Below are 19829 nucleotides of genomic sequence, written 5' to 3'. Positions count from 1 at the left end.
CGCCCAGGCTCCTCAGGGGCCTCTGCACGCGGGCGCCGGGAGGGGAGAGAGAGCGGGGCCGGTGTCCGCCGCCTTCCTTTTCCTGCGCCCCGGCCGGGGCAGGCTGTGAGCCTCCTGGGCCTGGGGCAGCTGCCCGGCTTCTGCCCGCCCAAGGCGGGAAGCGCTGTCACCAGCCTGAGCGTGGCTGGCGCCGGCCAGAGACCTGCCCCGTGTAATTCCCAGAGCAGATAAAGTACTAATACATCCCGTGTTGAGTTAAACATCTTCAGTGGCGGGGCATCTGCCCACCTTTGGGAAGCTGCTCCAGGGATAACTACCCTCCTTATGTCTCTTAACTTGGTTAGCTTCAGCTTCCAACTGCTGGATCACTTTGGTAGATTGAAGATTGTTTAGTCTGTAAAATCCCAACGTGTGGATTCACAGGCGAATTCAATCACCTGCTAACTTTCTCTTTGTTAAACCAAATCGGGGGTTCTCAACATTTTTGTACTACTGTACTCTTTTTAAGAGTCTGATCTGTCTTGTATGGCCCACCTTTCCTTCTACTGAAGAAATACTTGCTTTCAAAATCATACTTCCAGAAATGCCACGGCACATTATTTATTATGAAATTGCTTACTTTCTTATTTTTACCATATAATTGTGAAATAAAATTGATTGGGTTATAAACATTGTACTTATATTTCAGTGTATATTTGTCATAATCATTATCATAGTCTCATTGCACCTCTTTTGTTTAGGGCAGTGATGAAGCTTCCCCACTTCTGTTTATAGCAATTTTTTCAATGACTTCTTAACTGTGTCCCATGTTTTGTAGATCGCCTTCAACAGCTCTTTGCCATGTTGTTCTTGAGCAGCCTAGTTTTCATTTGACTTCAGATGTCCACTCTGGTGATGGAATCCATTTTCATCCAAAGCACCTGACCAATAGATCTCCAATGTCTCCTTGCAATGACAGTGCTTGCATCTTGTTAGCTGAACTGTGTCAGTAGATCTTGATTTCAGATTATTCTGAGTCAAAAGATGCAGTAGAGTTTTCTGATGCAGGTTGTGTGGAATAACGACAGTTTGGACACATCATGCTTTCTTTTTCCACAGCATTTTGCACTATAAAGTAATGTTGAAACTATGTTGCTCTGATAAATTTTGAGTTTGGTTTTGGTGGTTTTCAGGCTTTGTTTAAGCACCTAAAGCTCCTGGCTTTATTGATTTTTTTTTTTTTTTTTTTTTTTTTTTTTGTTCTGGACATCCTGGCTTGTTCCACTGTCTTGGCTTTTGCTGCTGCTCAGAGTGACTGTTTCTGTATTGGTGAGAACATATTCTTCTATCCATACCGGTGATGGTGAGACAATATTAAAAGTCATATGATCTGTCTTCTTGCTGGCTGAATGCACTGAGCTGGATTAGTTTTTTCTTGCCTATGTGATAGGAGAGCAAGATCATCTATGAAGTCCAGATCTTCAAGGTATGAAAAGGGTGTCTATTTTAATGCCTTTTGGCATATCTTCTGTTGTATGTGGGTTACCCAGTCAATAGCAGAGTTGAACAGGACTGCAGACATGACACACGCTTGATGTGCTCCTATTTTGACTTTAAAAACAGAGCTCCTTGTGATCAATGGTACATACAACGTTGAAATAGAAGATTTTGCTATATGGATTGTAAAGAGAGGGGTTCCATATGCCATCAGAATGAATCATAAACTGGTCCTGTGATGCTATCAAGAGCTTTCTCAAAAACTACAAAGTTTATCAAAACAAAAAAGCAGTCAAGTAACACTTTGAAAACTAGCAAAATAATTTATTAAGTGATGAGCTTTCATGGGACAGACCCATTTCTTCAGATCAGAGCCTTACCAGAACAGAGTCAATATATAAAGCACAGAGGTCCAAAAATTGTTATCAAGATTGACAAATTAGAGTTGCAGTTGCTATTCTGAGCATGGTTCTGTATGTGTCCTAGAAAGAAGGTCTGGTGTCTGCATTGACACTCTCTTGAAAAGCTTGCTTGTTCTTTTCTGAGAATGCTATCAAGTGCCTCTGATATATGCTGGACTGTGATGGTAAACAATACTTGACTTGGCATAGATAAAAGTGTGATACCACTCCAGTTATTACAATCACTGAGAATGCCTTTCTTTTGTATCTTCATTCTAATTCCATGGATCCACTCATCTGGCACTTTTTCCCTTTTCCAGACTGATGTAAATAGTGGAGCTAGAATAGATGCTGCTAACTCAGGATTTACATTGAACAATTCTGCATTCAAGTTATCAATGCCTGGAACTTTCCCATTTTTTGAGGATTTGATGGCTTGACTGATCTGTTCCTTAGCTGGGGTTTCTGAGTTGATATCAAGATCATCTGTCTTCTGGATGTGTGCTTCCTCTTTAGGTGGCTTCCTGGTCAGCGGTCTTTTGAAATGCTCCATTCAGCACATTTGCTTTTCTGTTGTTACGAGGTGGCCTTGTTTGCGCCTGATGAGTGTTTGTTTGTTGACGTCTCCTGTTTATCACTTATAAGTAGCATTTTTAGTAGACAAATCAAAACAAAAAGCAGTCAAATAGCACTTTAAAGACTAGCAAAATAGTAGACAGTTCTTTGTTCACAACAAACAGCAGCATCCTCTGTTTGTTGCCAAATGATCACTGTAGTGTTTGCCCATTCTCACAAGGAATTTGAACTTCCCAGTGTGTTCTGCTCTACTGTTTATAGTATTTGTCCTGTAGTGTCTGAGATCTTTGTATCTAAAACTTTTTCTTCAGGTCTTGTCTGGTTTCTGTGGACTTCCATGTGCCTGGGTAATCCTCTCCTTCCTTCTCTTCTGCCTAAACAGACTTTCCTGCTCCCTTTTTAAGTTGTTGTTACTTTGTCCCACTTCTTGTTGATCTCACTGGCATATACTGCCCCTTCATCAAGGTCTGCAAATACCTGAAACCTGGTCCTTAACTGAAGAATGAAGTCTTTCTGTATTTCAAGGGAATTTAGTTTGTCAGTGGACACACTCATTTCAGTTTTAAAACAAAAAGCAGTCAAGTAGCACTTTAAAGACTAGCAAAATAGTTTATTAGGTGAGCTTTCGTGGGACAGACCCACTTCTTCAGACCATAGCCAGACCAGAACAGACTCAATATTTAAGACACAGAGAACCAAAAACAGCAAGCAAGGAGGACAAATCAGAAAAAGATCATCAAGGTGAGCAAATCAGAGAGTGGAGGGGTGGGGGGCAAGATCAAGAATTAGATTGAGTTAAGTATGCAGACGAGCCCCTATAGTGACTCAGAAAGTTCACATCACAGTTTAAACCATGTGTTAATGTTCTGAATTTGAATATAAATGTCAGTTCGTCGAAACCCTGGACGCCCTATCATGTCAGGTATTGGCACCCTAACCACTGGACTATCCAGTTACATGGACTCCCTCCTCAAACCCTATGCCACCAACGCTCCCAGCTATATCTGAGATACCACCAACTTCCTGAGGAAATTACAAAACATCGGAAAAGTTCCTGATAACGCCATCCTTGCCACAATGGATGTAGAGGCTCTGTACACTAATATTCCACATAAAGATGGATTACAAGCAATCAGGAACACCATCCCTGATGCCACCACAGCCAATCTGGTGTCTGACCTCTGTTACTTTGTTCTCACACACAATCATTTCCGTTTTGGGGACAATTTATACTTCCAGATTAGTGGAACTGCTATGGGCACCCGCATGGCCCCACAATATGCTAATACATTTATGGCTGACCTGGAACAACAATTCCTCAGCTGTCGTCCCCTATTACCACTCCTCTACTTAAGATGCATTGATGACATCTTTATGATTTAGACCCATGGTACAGAGGCTCTAGAAGAATTCCACAGAGACTTTAACAATCTACACCCCACCATCAACTTATGCCTCGATTACAACATGCAAGAGATACATTTCCTGGACACTACAGTACTAATCAAGGATGGCCTGATCAGTACCACACTGTACCGAAAACCTACTGATCGCGATACTTATCTACACCCTTCTAGTCTCCATCCTGCACACGTGACTAGATCCATTGTTTACAGTCAAGCTCTTAGGTATAATCGCATTTGCTCTGATCCAACTGACAGAGACCAAAAATTACAAGAACTTTACCAAATATTCATAAACCTGAACTACCCACCAGGAGAAGTAAAAAAACAAATCGACAGGGCCAGACGCATACCCAGAAACCAGCTACTCCAAGATCGGCCCAAAAAAGCCAAGAACAGAACACCACTGTTCATCACTTACAGCCCCGAACTCAGACCACTGCAACGAATTATTAAAGACCTACAACCTATTCTTAATCAGGATGCTACACTCCAGAAGGCCCTGGGTGACATGCCTGTTCTCTCCTACAGACAACCTCCCAACCTCATGAGGATCCTCACTAACAGCCACAGTCTATACCCCAGGAACACCAGTCCTGGAACCTTTCCCTGCAACAAAGCCTGCTGCCAGCTTTGTCCACATATCTTCTCTGGAAATACCATCACTGGACCTAACCAGGTTACTCACAGAATCACAGGCACTTTCTCATGCTCCTCTACTAACATCATATATGCCATCATGTGCCAACAATGCCCAGATGCTTTGTATATTGGACAGACTTCTAACTCCCTTAGACAAAAGGGTCAACGGGCACAAAACAGACATCAAAACACTCCAGATCCACAAACCAGTTAGTCAACATTTTAATGGAATGGGGCATTCTGTCAATGACCTCAAGGTATGTGTGTTACTGAAAAGAAATTATCACTCCTTTGTAGAAAGGGAAGTGGACGAACTGACATTTATGTTCAAATTTGGAGCGTTAACACATGGTTTAAATCGTGATGGGAACTTTCTGAGTCACTATCGGGGCTTGTCTGCATACTTAACTCAATCTAATTCTGATCTTCCGCCCCCCACCCCTCCACTCTCTGATTTGCTCACCCTGATTATCTTTTTCTGATTTGTCCTCCTTGCTTACTGTTTTGGGTTCTCTGTGTCTTAAATGTTGAGTCTGTTCTGGTCTGGCTATGGTCTGAAGAAGTGGGTCTGTCCCACGAAAGCTCACCTAATAAACTATTTTGCTAGTCTTTAAAGTGCTACTTGACTGCTTTTTGTTTTGATAGTGTATAGACTAGCACGGTTTACTGTCTGTTACATTTCAGTTTTAGTTTGACAGAGGCTGTCACATGGTGATGGTTGCTGTCAGTATCTGCTGCCCTTCTCACTTTCACATCTGTAACCAGGCATCATTATTTCCCAGTGACTATCATATGATCAGTCTGGTTCTTATTGCTACACCATAATGGTTTGTGAAATTCACATTCTTGAAATAGAAACAAAAAAGCAGTCATGTTGTACTTTAAAGACTAACAAAATAATTTATTAGGTGATTAGCTTTTGTGGGACAAACGCACTTCTTCAGATCTCTGTTGATCTGAAGAAGTGCATCTGTCCCACGAAAGCTCATTACCTAATACATTATTTTGTTAGTCTTTAAAGTGTTACATGACTGCTTTTTTTTGTTTTGATAGACTGCAGCCTATCACTGCTCTCTGTCACTAATCTTGAAATAGAGTGTTGCTGTTGACTAGGTTATTCAGATTGCAGAAATCAACAAGCTGTTTTTATTTGTGGTGCCACACTCATGTCTTCCCATTGCTCTGTCTTAGTTTGTATTGTCCTTACTGACCTTGGCATTCAGGTCTCCCATGACAATAGTTAGGTCATGGGTTGGTATTCTCTGTATCTCTGCCTGTAATGTAAGTAGAATTTGTCCTTTACTACTTCATTACTGTCATTTGTTGGAGCCTAGCACGGAATCAAGGTGTTGTTGTGTTTTCCTTTCAGTCTGACTCTCATAAGTCTGCTGCTGATGGACTTCCACTCCAGCAGGGAATGCTCCACTCCCTTCTTCAAAAGGATGGCAATGCCCTCATGGTGCTGTCCATCATCTCCTCCAGAATATGCTAATCTTTCTGATCCTGACCATCTGTTCTCGCTGATACCCAGGATGTGTGAACTGTAGTGTCTCATCTGCTGTGGCCTGAGCTAACTTCCCTGTTTCCTGCATTGTTCGTATGTTCCAAAAATCAAGTTCAGTTTTTTTCTTGGTGTTCAGCAATTCAGTCTTCATGGCAATGGCTTCTTTTGGCTTTTTCATTGACTTCTGAAGGCTATCACACCCAGTAATGATTAATTTCTTCATTGCTGTTTCCAAACATATTTTGTTTTTTATGGGGAAGAGTTATTAGCTCTGCCTGATGTGCAGCCAGTTGGACTTGGGTGTCTGTTTTTTCTGGCCCCTCCCACACAGACCAATCTAGCATGGTTGAACCTACCAGGAGCAAAAAGATGCACTGACACAGACTGGCAATCATTAGAGCGCACAAGTTCTCCCTCCACAAGGCAGGGACACCAGAGTGTACAGTATTATAGAGCAATATAAGCAAATCATAGTTTGACATTTTAATTTTTATGGGCTTCTCTATTGCTTTTTTTCTGTTGCTTGTTATAAAACTAGGCAAGTATTTAGATCATTTGGTATACCTACCCATGGTTGAGAACCACTGAACTAAAATGATTGAGCTCTTTGAATCTGTTACCATACAGAAAGTTTTATGACCCTCTAACCGTTCTTTTGGCTCGTCTCTGAACCTTCTCCAATTTATCAACATCCTTCTTGAGTTGTGGGCACCAGAACGGGACACAATATTCCAGGTATGGCAGCACCAGTTCCCCGTATAGAGGTAGAATAACCTCCACTCTTACTTTAGCTTCCCCTGTTTATGCAGCGTATGATTGCATTAGTTCTTTGGGCCACAGTCACATTGAGAGCTCTTGTTCTGCTCGTTATTCATCGTGATCCCCCATTCTTTTTCAGAGTCATTACTTTCCAAGATAGTGTTTTATTCTGTAAGTATGGCCTCCATTTTTTGTTTCCAGATGTTGTCTATTTACTTTTAAACAATTAAAACACATTTCCTTGTTCCCCAGTTTATCAAGGGATCTAGATTACTCTGAATCATTGACCTGTCCTCTTTATTACTTACCCTTCCCCCATTTTTTTGTGATCTGCCAACTTTATCAGTGGTAATTTTATGTTGTCTTCCAGATCATTGAGAAAGAGGTTACATAGCCCAGGACCAGGAACCAATCCCTGAGGGGCCTCACTACAAACATACCGGCTCGGTGATGATTTTCTGTTCAGTTTTACTTTTAAGATCTTTCAGTTAACCAGTTTTTAGTCCACTTAATGCATGTCATGTTAATTTTTTACTGCTTGAGTTTTTTAATGAAACTGTGCAGTACCAAGTCAAGTCAGACGCCTTACAGAATTCTATTACCTTCATCAGTCAGACTTGTAATTTCATCCCAATAAGATATCAAGTTCGTTAGAGAGGATATGTTTTCCATAAATCCATTGTTGATTTGCATTAATTGTATTACCCTCTGTCAGTTCTTCATTAATCAAGTCCTGCTTCTGCTGTTCACTGTCTTGCCCGGAATCCATGTCAGGCCTTTAATTGGGTCACCTCTCTTAGTATTTTTAACACTAGCCACGACATTAGCCTTTTTTCGGTCTTCTGGATCTTCCCTAGTGCTCCAAAATTTATTGAATATCAATAATAATGGTCCAGCAAGCTTCTTAGGCAGGTTTGGTAAAATTCTTGGATGTAACTTGTCTGGACCCTGCTTGACTTTCTTCATGGAGACAGAAAACTGTGTATTTCCTATAGTTAAATTACTCCTACTCTTTTGAAGCAAGCATATTTATTCGTAAAGCAAAAGCTTTACTGAGAAAACATATTAAACAAATTAAATAATCTATATGCATACTGATATGCTTACCACGAGTCAGGAGAGCTCTAGCTGGTAAATACATTAGTCCTTTAAACCCCACCCAGGGTTTCTCCTGTGGTTACCATATCATTGCATCTTTTGCTCAGCATAATTACAACCAGGAATTTGTGCATTACTACTTCATAGAGCTTTTGGGTCTTTGATTTGTTGTTCATGTGACAGGTAAGCAGCAGAAAAAAAGGCTCCCACTTTACAAAGCTTCAAAGACTTGAGTCTTTGCATAACTAGAACAGTCGCGTTTACATTCTGGGAAACCTGTTTAACTAGCATTTCATTCTTGTTTTAGCTATTATTTGAGTCCTTTTGAAGCTCATAGTATTTTTCAAGGTTTACATTAGTTATGTTTCTTGGACAAGTTGAACATAATCCCACAATAACATACAAACATTTACATTTTTTAATATTAGCGCTACAGATACTTATTTTTTTTCCCAGTGAGGTTCAACTGAGTTCAGTAAGGTTTGACAAGGATATTGCAAGACATTACCGTATCTGTCACAAGTCCTACAAAACCAGGCTTTGTGATTGTTAACATGTTCTTCTGCATGATTTTTGAATAATATTATCTCCAGGGTTGTGAAAATGCCATTAGGGTTATACAGGCAGTGAAGTGCTGTGTACCAGTTTCAGACAACAATGTCATGTCTTCAGCCAAACCTTCCTGCAATAGCCGCATCACATTGACATTTTAAATAATGGGTGATGTAATTTGATTCAGGGAAGAAGGGAGGGATCATCTTGTGTTTGCTTTATTCACTTTGTGATGCACTCAAATATTTTGGTGATTAGTGAAACATAAGGACACAGAGAGGAAACAGATGAGCCAATAGGGCTTGCAAGTCCAGTACATGTCTCTGGAAAGGGTTGTATATTGCATATTGTATGCTTCAGAGAAAGGACTGTAGGATGGTGTGATTTTCTGATGGCCCTTAGTTTCTTCAGGGGTTTGTGATGGTCCTTCAATCCTAGAGCAGTTAATTCCATAGTCTCAGACTGGCCTCTGGGAAAGTCCTGTATTCCTGACAAATAAACTCTATCTGTTGTGTTAGAGGAGCATAATAGTTGACCACCACACTTTGTATCCTACGGCCTTAAGTAGCACTGGCCCAAGCTGTGGAGTACCTTGCAGATAAAAACCAAAATCTTGAATTTGAGGTAAAGGACTTGGGAAGCTAGGGTAGGGAGCAGAGGCCAGGTTTGGTGGGCTCTTAGTGCCTCAGTTCTTGACATACACTATAGCATTATGCACTATTTGGCATGTCCTAAGTTCTGAATATTTCCTACTCAGCTGTATCACATTGCAGTAGTCCAGCCAAGAGGTGAAAAAGACATGGATAGCTACAGTTGGTCATTGCCTGTTGGAAAGGGATGGCATCTCTTAGCCAACCCAAAGATGACTTCAGTGTCTGAGAGTAATCCTTTCTGTATGAAAACAGCATCAGTGAGGAATCCAAGAGTTCTCAGAGACTATGAGTTAAATTGACCAACTGGATGTGCACCTTCGACCCATAAAGACTGTACGAAGGCTGCAAACTCTTCAAAGTGCTTTCCTCTGCCCACCAGCATTGTTTGTTTTGCTTGGGTGCAGGATCAGCCATATATTGTTTATCCATAAGCTAATCTTGTCCAAGCACTGGTCATGATTTCCATGGTAAACAAAAGAGAATACTGAGAGAGGGACATGATCACAGCTTTCCGGTACCTAAAGGTTGTTGCAAGAAGGAGGAAGAAAAATTAACCTTAACCTCTGAGGGTGGGACAAGGAGCAATGGGCTTATATTGCAGCAAGGGAGGTTTAGGTTGGACATTAGGAAAAATTTCCTGTCAGGGTGGTTAAACACTGGAATAAATTGCCTAGGGAAGTTGTAGAACCTACATCATCGGAGATATTTAAGAGCAGGTTAGACAAACATCTATCAGTGATGATCTAGATCTTGGTTTCCCAAACTGGGGGACCCCCATCATCCCTCCCACCCCAAGAAAGAGCCAGAGTTTGCTTCTGGCTCTCAGTCCCCGCCCTTTTATGTGGGTGACCTGGCGCAGCGGCTATAAAAAGCGGGCAGCCAGCAAAGACCCATGTGGAAATAGCTGCCTTCTGCAAAGATGAGTGTGTGTGTGTGTGTGTGGATTGGAGGGGTGGAGGAGGAGGATGGGTTAGATGGGGAGCTGGGAGTGCTTGGTTTGGGTGAGGGGGGTGGCATAAGAGTGGGGGCGGGGCTGATGGTGCCTGGCTTTGTGGGAGTGGAGGGGCTCAGGTAGGCAGCTTGCAGGGCTTGGGCTCGGGTGGGAGACTGGCTTGTGGGATTCGCTGGGCTTGGGTGGCAGGCCCCCGCAGCACTTGGCTCAGGTGGCTGGGGCTGGCAGTTGGCTGGCTCCAGCAGCATGGGCCTCAGGCAGCTCAGGCTGGTGAGTGGGTGGGTGGCCCCGGCAGCATGGGACTTGGGGTGTCGGCCAAGCAGCTGGCTCCAACAACGTGTCACTTGGGCCGCTGGCCCCAGCAGCATGGGGCTCAAGTGTCTTGGGATGGGAGGCAGGCCCTGGCAGTGTAGGGCTTGGGCGGGAGGCTCAGGAGGCTGGCCCTTGGCTGAAGTGGGCAGCTGGTGGGTGGGCAGCTGGTCCCAGAAGCACAGGGCTTGGGTGGGCAATGGACGGCTGGGTGGCCAGCCCTGGTGGGTGGGCATATGACTGGCCCCAGTGGTGCGTGGCTCGGGCGGGCAAGTGGTTGGCGTGGGCAGCTCTGGCAGCTGGTATGGGGCTCAGGCAGCCAGCCAGCTGGAGCTGCCCCAGGCACCTGCAAGGGGTCAAGAAAAACTATTTGTGCTTATTTTTAATTTTAAATAATATTTTTATATCAAGTTTTTGTGTTTATTTTAAATTACAAATTAAATTTTTTGTTAAAGGGGATTGGATGATGATAAAGAAGAGGTGGGGTGCGTGAGGGTTTCTCAAAAATCAAAAGGGGGGGTATGATGCTGAAAAGTTTGGGAACCACTGAATTAGATGGTGCCTGGTTGTGCTGTGAGGGCAGGGGAATGGACTGAATGCCCTCTCAAGGTCCCTTCCAGTTCCAGTGTTCTATGATTCTAATTTGGTTTTATGTTGTGAAAGACAGGGTAGAGCGTGTATCATTCAGAACTTGAGTCCATATTGTTTGATCAGCTCAGCCAAATAAGTGTACCTGCAAAGTTTCCTGTAAACTAATTGAGTGACTCTGGTATGTGGTTTTGGTTCAGCAGGACCTCTCCTAAATTACGGTTACAGTGTTTGGGACTACTGATTTAGGTGTTACTGCAAGGTGATATCTGTGCTTTGCAAGCTTAGTATTCCAGTGATTATTTCAGTGCCTTTTTGCTTAGTACAGTGGTTCTCAAACTGTGGGTCAGGACCCTAAAGTGGGTCATAGCAACCCTGTTGTAACTGGGGTCACCAGTGCTGGCATTAACTTCAACCCTTGGCCGTGGTGATCTGGGACTCAGGCTTCCCCCACCATGTCTGGAGTGGGCTCTGGCTTCAGACATTCACCCCTCTGGGTGTCACATAGTAATTTTTGTTGTCAGAAGTGGGTTAGAAATATGAAATAGGGAGTTACGTAAATGTTTGGGACTACCAAAGCATTAATGGTTTGATTTAGCTACTGTAGCAGCTCCTCAGTACACCTACTATAATTTTAGTAGTCCTGTTGGAACACAACATGAAGATGGACTAGGGTGCCAGCCAAAGGAATGCATATTAAAAGGGAGAATATTTTTAATCAATCTTTTTGAAAATCAAAGCACACATGATGGTGATGAAACAAATTTGTACTTGTGTACAATAAACTTAAATTAGTATGGTGCAGCACCTAATCTGAAAATAATATATGGTCACTGAACTTCACAGTCATGAGGAGCCTGAATCCATTTAGTAGCAAATTTCAGGTGTATAAAAATTAAATCTATAGTAGATTAGACCCTGTAAAAGTGTAACTGGATTGTTGAGGCATTTAATGGATTTAATGCCTGAAATAGGGGGATAATGCACCTCTTAATTTTGCTCAGAGTTATATTACTAAGAATGTAACTTAAAACATCATTGTTAGTGACTTATGTATCCCATGGTGTTTCGAAATTTGTGAGTATTTTTCTGCAGTGGCTTCAAAAAAGTTGTTATTCATGAAATATTGAATTAATGACCTAGCTATTCACATATGATGAAAGGCCCAATATAACATTTTATTGAACATATTTATGAAAAATGAAACTGCTAATTTCTATTAATCAGTAGCACAGTAAGCCATTTATCATTAATTTGGTTAAAAAAGGTCACACTGGAATGGAATACGCCACTCCCTTCTCATCAGAAGGAAAAATCACTGCTTTTTGGTACATTTACTTTCCCAAGCCAGGGCAAGTCTATAAGAGCACACTACTCCTATCTGACTTAGCCATATCTAGTATGAAATAATAAAACAGAAGAAATAAGTAATTACAAACTGCTCACAAAAATGGATGCATTCCCATTTTATATATCGTAATGAAGACGCTTGTCAGACCTTGACTTGTCATTTTTTTTCTTGATCACCTCTGACTTGAAAAAGGGAATTAGGTTGTAGCGTAAAATGCTGTGACATCTTTGCTACTGAAATAAACAGCTATGCAAACCTCAGCCATTGAAAGGCATTTAGTTAAATAAATGCCTTTAATGTATACTATAAACGTTAATTATTTTTCTTTTTGACACTTTAGTCACATTGTGAATGGGGTGTGTTCACAGCAGACCCGTTGGGATGTTCCCCGGGGTGCTGATCATGCCAGTGACACCCCCCATCTTGCTACCTGGGGCTCCCCCACCACCCTGTCCTGCTGAGCCAGATCCTCTGGTCTACCCCAGCCAAGGCACAGAGTTGAAGTTTACTGCCCCCTGCAGAGCAATGCAGTGTTTAACCACAGCTCTGCGTGGATGCAGTTCTAGGGCCCAGCACCCAGAAAATCAGCCCTGAAAAGGGAATAAAACCTCAAATAAATTTATCTCTGTGCAAAAGATTGGCACAGGGAGGGCTTATTAGGTAAGTCCCCTTTATCAATGCAAGAGGGCAATGACAATAGTAGCTCTTCCCAGGTAATAACAATTTACACTGGGCTTTTTTTAAATTAAGCAAAACAGTAGGATTTAAGTGGTTATAGATCAGGACAAGCAAATCAAAATGAGTTACCACATCAAATAAAAGAGAAAATATATAGCCAGTTTTGTTCTTGTGGGTTCTTACTCTAAACAGCTGCCTTTAACAGGTGAAGTCTTCATGTCAGAAATGGTCTCGTCCTGATCTGGGATTCCAGTAAAGTTCTCTGTTTTCCTTAGTGTGTGCAAGGCAATTTTCAAGGCAGGCTCAAGACCAAGATGGAAGAACCTTAGGATCCTCTTTATACCCTTCCCCTGTGGAGGGAATTGCATTGTTCTCTTTGGGTATGTCTACACAGCAAAGTTATTTTGAAACAGCAGCCACTATTTTGAAATAACGGTGAGCGTCTGCACAATGGAACCATGATTTTGAATAATTTCAAAACAGTGATGGCCTTATTTTAAAATGGGTAAACCTCATTGTATGAGGAACAGCATGATTTCAAAATAGGGGCTGTGTACACAGGGAATAGAGCCAATTTTGAAATAAGGCATAGCGAGTACAATGGCTTTATTTTGAAATAGGCTCTATTGTGTGTATATGTCCTATTTCAAAACAGCTAAGCACCATTTCAAAACACGTTTTGTGTGTAGTTGCACTATTTCGGAATAAACTATTCTGGAATGCCTCTTCCAGAATAGCTTATTCAGGAATAAGACTACTGTGTAGACATAGCCATTGTGTAAGAGAACACTCCAAGATGGAGATTGTCACATGAGCAAGTTACCTGTCCAAAACCTTTTTAGGCAATTACCTATTGCCTGTCTGCTGGATTGCATGTTTACAGTCAAGTTCTTCAGATGTAGATTGCCACCTATTAAAGGCTCTTTGTTGGCTAAATTCTGTTACCCCCTCACAAGCCGTACTCTCACAATACAGTACTCACAGCTCCTGTTGAGGTCTTCACAGAGGCAAACATTTGGAACACAATTATAGACAATACTTATAACTTCAACTACAAAAATGATACATGCACAAAAATAGGATTTGCAGAGTTAGCAGCTTATAACATTGAAAATGGTAGGTCACAAGCCACATCTCACCCAAATATTTCTGAAGTATGCAGATTTCTATTCATAACCCACTTTCCAGAAACCATGGGGTGGGGTCCGTCACACGTTAACCTTTGTACTCCTTCAGCATCAGATCTTTTTGATCCTTTGTTCTAGAAGAGTGATCATAGTTACTAACAGGTAATGCCTGTGATATTATTACAGCAGTTGCACTTGGACGCCATGTCTCTGCCCAGATAACTGACTTCCTGCCTAATGCAATACTGTGAATAAATAACCCAGTGATCGACTCTTACTATTGTAATTTTGGAACTGTCTAGTATTTAATTGTTTGAAATTGCATGAGTTTTTATAACAGCCTCAGTCTCACAGTTGCCAGTTTGTTTAAGTGTGGTGTTGCTACATTAATGCCAGCCATGAATAACCTGAAAAGTAAGGATTACTACTGTGAAGAAAAACAGAGGGACTAGCTACAGGGATTCTATAGGGCTGCCATTCTCCACAATAAGATTGCTTTAAGAGGTTTCTTGGGGATTGCCAGAGGCACAAGTATATTTTGTTACTCCACTGAGCCATCCAAAATCTGTCTCCACCAAATGTCATTGGAGTGGAGCCAGACTATATCTAAACATACAGTGTGGATTGAAGAAGTGGGTCTATTCCACGAAAGCTCATTACCTAATCATATTTGTTAGTCTTTAAGGTGCTACAGGACTACTCCTTTTGTTTTTTGAAGATACAGACTAACACGGCTACCTCTCTGAGACAACACAGTGTGGCTGCAGTAAAGAGGCAAATCTTTCCTTGTACATTGAGAGGAATATTCTCATTTGTCCTTCAGATTGCTACTTAACTAATCTCTCTGCCCAGAGAGGATGATGTGCCTTTGGGATAGGTGGCTTGTTCTTACTACAAGGTACAGGTGTTATCACAGTGACATAAGAGACATATTTGTGGAATTTTAAGCTTATCTCGTTGACCTTTGCAGAATGTGGGAAGTCCAGAGCTTTTTACAAATTTGATGTTTTGAGGTTAAAAATACAGGAGGGATTTGGTTTGAAACCCTAAGATTTTACACTCGTCAAAGTTGACTTAAGCTATTCTGTTCTACAAAAACTGAAATGGGTACATACTGGCTTGGTCTAATTTAAACAATGTATGCACACAAAGGTGTTACTGGATCCTGCTTTTCCACCCTGGTATGCAAGCTTGTACTGTTCTGGTAGCTTAGAAAACATCACATGAAAATTGGTGCTAACGTTTAATTAACCCATGCAAAATTCTATGTTTAAATAATAATGTATTACTTCATTATACTTTGCATTTAATATAACTTAATGTGCTGGGATGTGTCTAATGGGTTCTTGTTTTAGGGCTGATTTTGATGAGAGTGCATAATAATGTTGCCGTGCTGTAACTGAATTTTGTTCCTTCTCATAGGCCTCTCAGGAAGAGCTGAAAGCTGCTTATCGCCGACTATGTATGCTGTACCATCCAGACAAGCACAGAGACCCAGAGCTCAAAACACAAGCTGAGCAACTATTTAACCTGGTACACCAGGCTTATGAAGGTCAGTGGAAATCTTAGATTTACAGTCACTGTTCTCAGAGTATCTGTGTTGGATTTTCTGGTACCTGAGTTGTAGAATCTGGAGAGAGGTTCTTTTGTGCTCTTTAAATTTGATGGTTAGTTTTGCACTTTTCACTTGGTACTTTGGAAAACCAGTACAGGTTTAATCTCTCTAGTACAGCACCTGAGTGGTCCTGAACAAGAAAATTTCCTGGACCTCAAGAGGTCAATAGTATCTAGCAGCATGAATGTAGTGAAAAAATTCTCTGGAAAATGTACTATGCATGTGTGTGTTTGAACATGTCCTAGCTTAGGCAAATCAAAATAAATGTTCACTCTAACAAACGCACTTTTAATAAGAAAAGTGCTGTATCCAGATCAAATGTCAGCTCTCAGTCCCAAACTATTTTGGCCACCAGAACTGTAAAATAGATAAGTTGGAAGAATATTTTTATAATGTGGTAATTCTAAATTTGTCTCCAGCTTTGTTTAAACTTTTCAAAAATTTCACCTTGAACAGAGAACAGTGCTTGAAAACTACAAACAGAAAGGCAAATTTAGCTTGTTTCTTTGTACTGAAAGGTCCTGAGTTTCCTTTCCTCGTCTCCCACTCTGTGAATTCTGAACAAAATGCACACCAAGTCTGCTCACATTCACATGCTAAATGAATCTAACAGTGTGGCCGTGTCAGCATGGGCAGCAGCTTGGGCTAGCCACCAGAGGGGCCAATGATTAGCTCAAGCTACCACCTGTACTGCCACTGCTATAGAATGCATCCCTCTACCTGCACAGGGAAGCATAGTCCCAGCTGAAGTTTACATTTATCTCCAAGGTCTTCAGTCCTTTTCTTTAGTAAGAGTTTCCACATCTTTGAAAGCTGAGTTAGGGACAACATAACAAGAGCACTTTGCACTTAATATCACCCCCTGGTATCTCCAAGTACTATACAAAAAATTAATTTAACTTTCTGTTAGGTAAGTTCTGTCAGTATTCCATGCAGTCAGTGTTGTAACTGATTGTGCTGGGGTGTCCATGCCACAGAAGACCTGAAAGGATTAAAACGGCTGTGTGTGCCAATTGACTGCCTATGCTGTACCTAGAGGAGGAGCTAGGGAGCATGTCTACTGTGCAACGCTGTTCAGCAATGCTGGAGTACCTCTCCGGGCGCGAGCCTGGGCACTTATTATGGAGACTCTGGGCTGCCCAGACACCAGTGTCCCCCTCTCGGCTTTACTGATATAGTCCAAAGGAGAGGATAACCTCCACGTCTGGTACCAGCTCAGCTGCAAAAGTTGCCGGGACAGTGCCAGAAGTTGACACCGAACCGCCTTCGGACTCCACTCCAGATTTTCTGTCAGGGTTTACTCCCTTAGCCTTGCTCTGGTTAAAGAAGAGCAGCTGGACAGGAGCAGCAGGGGCCTGTATTAAGCCTGGTAGCTGAGAATAGAAGGGTATGCAGAGAGAGGCTTTGGTTGCTGTTATGGTGAGACATGGCAAAGTAGGAAGTAGCATACAGATCTGGCAGTACGTGATAGGACTGTGCAGACCTTGACTCTTGGTTGTTGGGTTCCTGGACTCAGTGTGGAGGGTGGGCGCAGGCTCCCTTCTAGCCACAGGAGAACTGATACAGTTTAAGGGGCAGTTAAAGGAAAGACTGTTGTTCTCTGTCTAAAAGAGACATCTCACATCACAAATGAGGGCTACTTTTTTTTTTATCTTGATTTACCGTTTTTACCAAAAATGAAATTTTAATGGCCAGTGAAACAGAATGTGCTGGTGATGAATCTGCATAGTTGAGGAGATTTTAATTGTATCAGATTTGGATCTACTCTCGGGGATGGATGTCCTGAATCTATTTCAGTAAAATATTTGATTGAAATTGTTTCTCTTAGTTTGTATTCTGTTATCTGGGGTTGGCAGGTAGAGTGTTGTAGTTGTCTAAATTTTTGATAGAGTTAGCTTGCAACATTTTGGAGATTTGAGAAGTTAAGTGAATTAGGTAGTAAAACTGCTGCAGCAGCAAACTTAACACTCAGAGATTTAGGCTAGAGGGAAGTTAAAGCAAACCAGCAAATAAATGATTCCTTATTAAATCCCAGAGAATTTGCTAAAGAAATTTGATTCCTCTTTTCTGAATGGTCAGCATTTCTTTCTCCCTATTAGATTTGAATGTAGTGGAATTGTTTACATCATCCTTAATTAGGCCTTAAGGATATATGGAAACTCTCATTTAAAAGAAGGGGAAAAAAGAAAAAAAAGGGGGGGGGGGCACTCATGACCCACATAGCTGATGATGGAGAAAGGAAAGTCAGCACCCTTCAATTTAAAACAAGTTGCATTTCAAATGCTATTTTCGAAATTCAGAGTATGCTGCCATCCTGCTATAAACAGATTGATTTCTCTTTGAATTTCCAGGCTTTGTTATGTGCTGTAGCCTTAAACATAAACTGTTGCTTATTCAGCAACAAATGGCTTTGTAGACAAGGTTGGGCATTACAAAAATTAAAACCCACATCCCACAATACATGTTAGGTTTTCGGAGGAATTATGGAAAATAGTATCTACCTAGGAGAGGTGACTAATTTACTTATCTCTCCATAAAAACAAAGCAGCAGAAATGTAGCACTTTATAGACTAACAAAATGATTTATTCGATGATGAGCTTTTGTGGGACAGACCCACTTCATCAGATCAATTTCATTTCCAGTACAGACTGACAGGTATAAGTACAGAGGACTCCCAGAAAAAAATTTTTTTCAATAGAAACTGACAAATCAAATAGGATAGAAGGAGGGGGGGTGTCAGAGGTGGGGAGGGTGTTAATTGTCCTGTCTGAGATAATTATGAGCATCAAAGGAAGGGAAGCAGTCCTTGTAATGTGTGAGGTAGTGGATGTCTCTGTTCACGTGTTGAATTTGAATATGTACTCTAACTCAAAAGTCTCTCGCTCTAAGTTGTTAAATTCTTTGTGTTCCAGGACACAGATTCTCAGGTCTTTAACAGAATGGCCCACTCCAGTGAAGTGTTCACGGACAGGCTTATGTGTACTGAGTTTCTTGACGTCTGCTCTGTGGCCATTTATTCTTTGGGGAAGATTTTGCCCAGTCTATTTAATGTACAGTGTCAGGGCATTGTTGGCACATATTATCATATATAATGTTGCTAGAAGTGCATGAGAATGTGCCTTTGATCTTGTAACTAACATGGTTAGGTCCAGCGATAGTATCCCCAGAATAAATATGTGGACAAATATCAGAGAGGTATCCATGTTAGTCTGTATCTTCAAGAACAGCAAGAAGTCCTGTGGCACCTTACAGAGTAATAGATATTTTGGAGCATAAGTTTTCATGTGTCTTTGCCCATGAAAGCTTGTGCTCCAAAATATCTGTTAGTCTATAAGGTGCCACAGTATTTCTTGTTATGTGGACAAAGTTGGCAGTGGGGTTTGTTTCCAGGAAAAGTTCTGGGATTAATATTACTGTGGTGTAGCCTGTGATTGCTGGTGAGAATCTTTTCTCAGGTTAGGAGGTTCTCTATAGGAAAGGACAAGCCTGTCACCTAGGGCCTGCTGGAGTGTAGCACCATGATCTAGAATAGGTTGTAGGGTTTTAATGATGCGTTGGAGGTTATAGGTGATGACAAGTGGTGTTCTGTTGTTGATCTTCTTGGGACTATCTTGAAGTAGCTGGTTTCTGGGTATTCATCTGGCCCTGACAATTTGTTTTTTTACTTCTCCCAGTGGGTAATTCAGTTTTATAAGTGTTGGTAGAGGTCTTGTAATTTTCGATCTCTGTCAGTAGGATCAGAGCAGATGTGATTTGTTTCTAAGGGCTTGACTGTAAATGATGGATTGTGTGGTGTGAGCTGGAGGCATAGAGGGAAGTGTAGAAGTTGGTGGGTTTCCACTAGAGGGTGGTGTTGATGTGGCCATCAGTGATTTGTACTGTGGTATCCAGGAAATGTATTTCTCGTGTGCAATAGTCAAGGCTGAGATTGATGGTAGGATACAAGTTGTTAAAATCTCAGTGGAATTCTTCCAGAGTCTCTTTACCATGAATCCAAATGGTAAAGATGTCATTGATGTAGTGGAAGTAAAGGAGTGATAATAGGATGAGAGCTAAGGAATCATTGTTCTGAGTAGGCCATAAAAATGTTAGCATACTCTGGGGCCATGTGGGTGCCCATAGCGGTGTCGCTAATCTGGAGGTA

The 19829-nt window shown here is 41.6% G+C and overlaps 1 protein-coding gene across 3 annotated transcripts in view; it reads left to right on the top strand.

The window, feature by feature from the left end:
• DNAJC11 (DnaJ heat shock protein family (Hsp40) member C11) overlaps positions 1-19829 on the top strand; it is an 80764-nt gene that overhangs the window by 222 nt on the left and 60713 nt on the right. The window contains exons 2-3 of one of the 3 annotated variants that reach the window (XM_075018011.1): positions 7132-7208; positions 15492-15621. In XM_075018011.1, the coding sequence (XP_074874112.1) occupies positions 15534-15621 (88 nt within the window). In that variant the 5' untranslated portion in view covers positions 7132-7208; positions 15492-15533. Of the gene's footprint in view, positions 1-1304; positions 1466-7131; positions 7209-15491; positions 15622-19829 lie in introns of those variants that run through there. The other 2 variants (XM_075018012.1, XM_075018010.1) reach the window with 2 other exon arrangements.

The sequence above is a fragment of the Carettochelys insculpta genome, chromosome 23 (genome assembly GCF_033958435.1).
Source record: "Carettochelys insculpta isolate YL-2023 chromosome 23, ASM3395843v1, whole genome shotgun sequence".
In the NCBI taxonomy this organism is placed as follows: domain Eukaryota; kingdom Metazoa; phylum Chordata; order Testudines; family Carettochelyidae; genus Carettochelys; species Carettochelys insculpta.
This window is presented reverse-complemented; position numbering and strand designations above follow the sequence as displayed.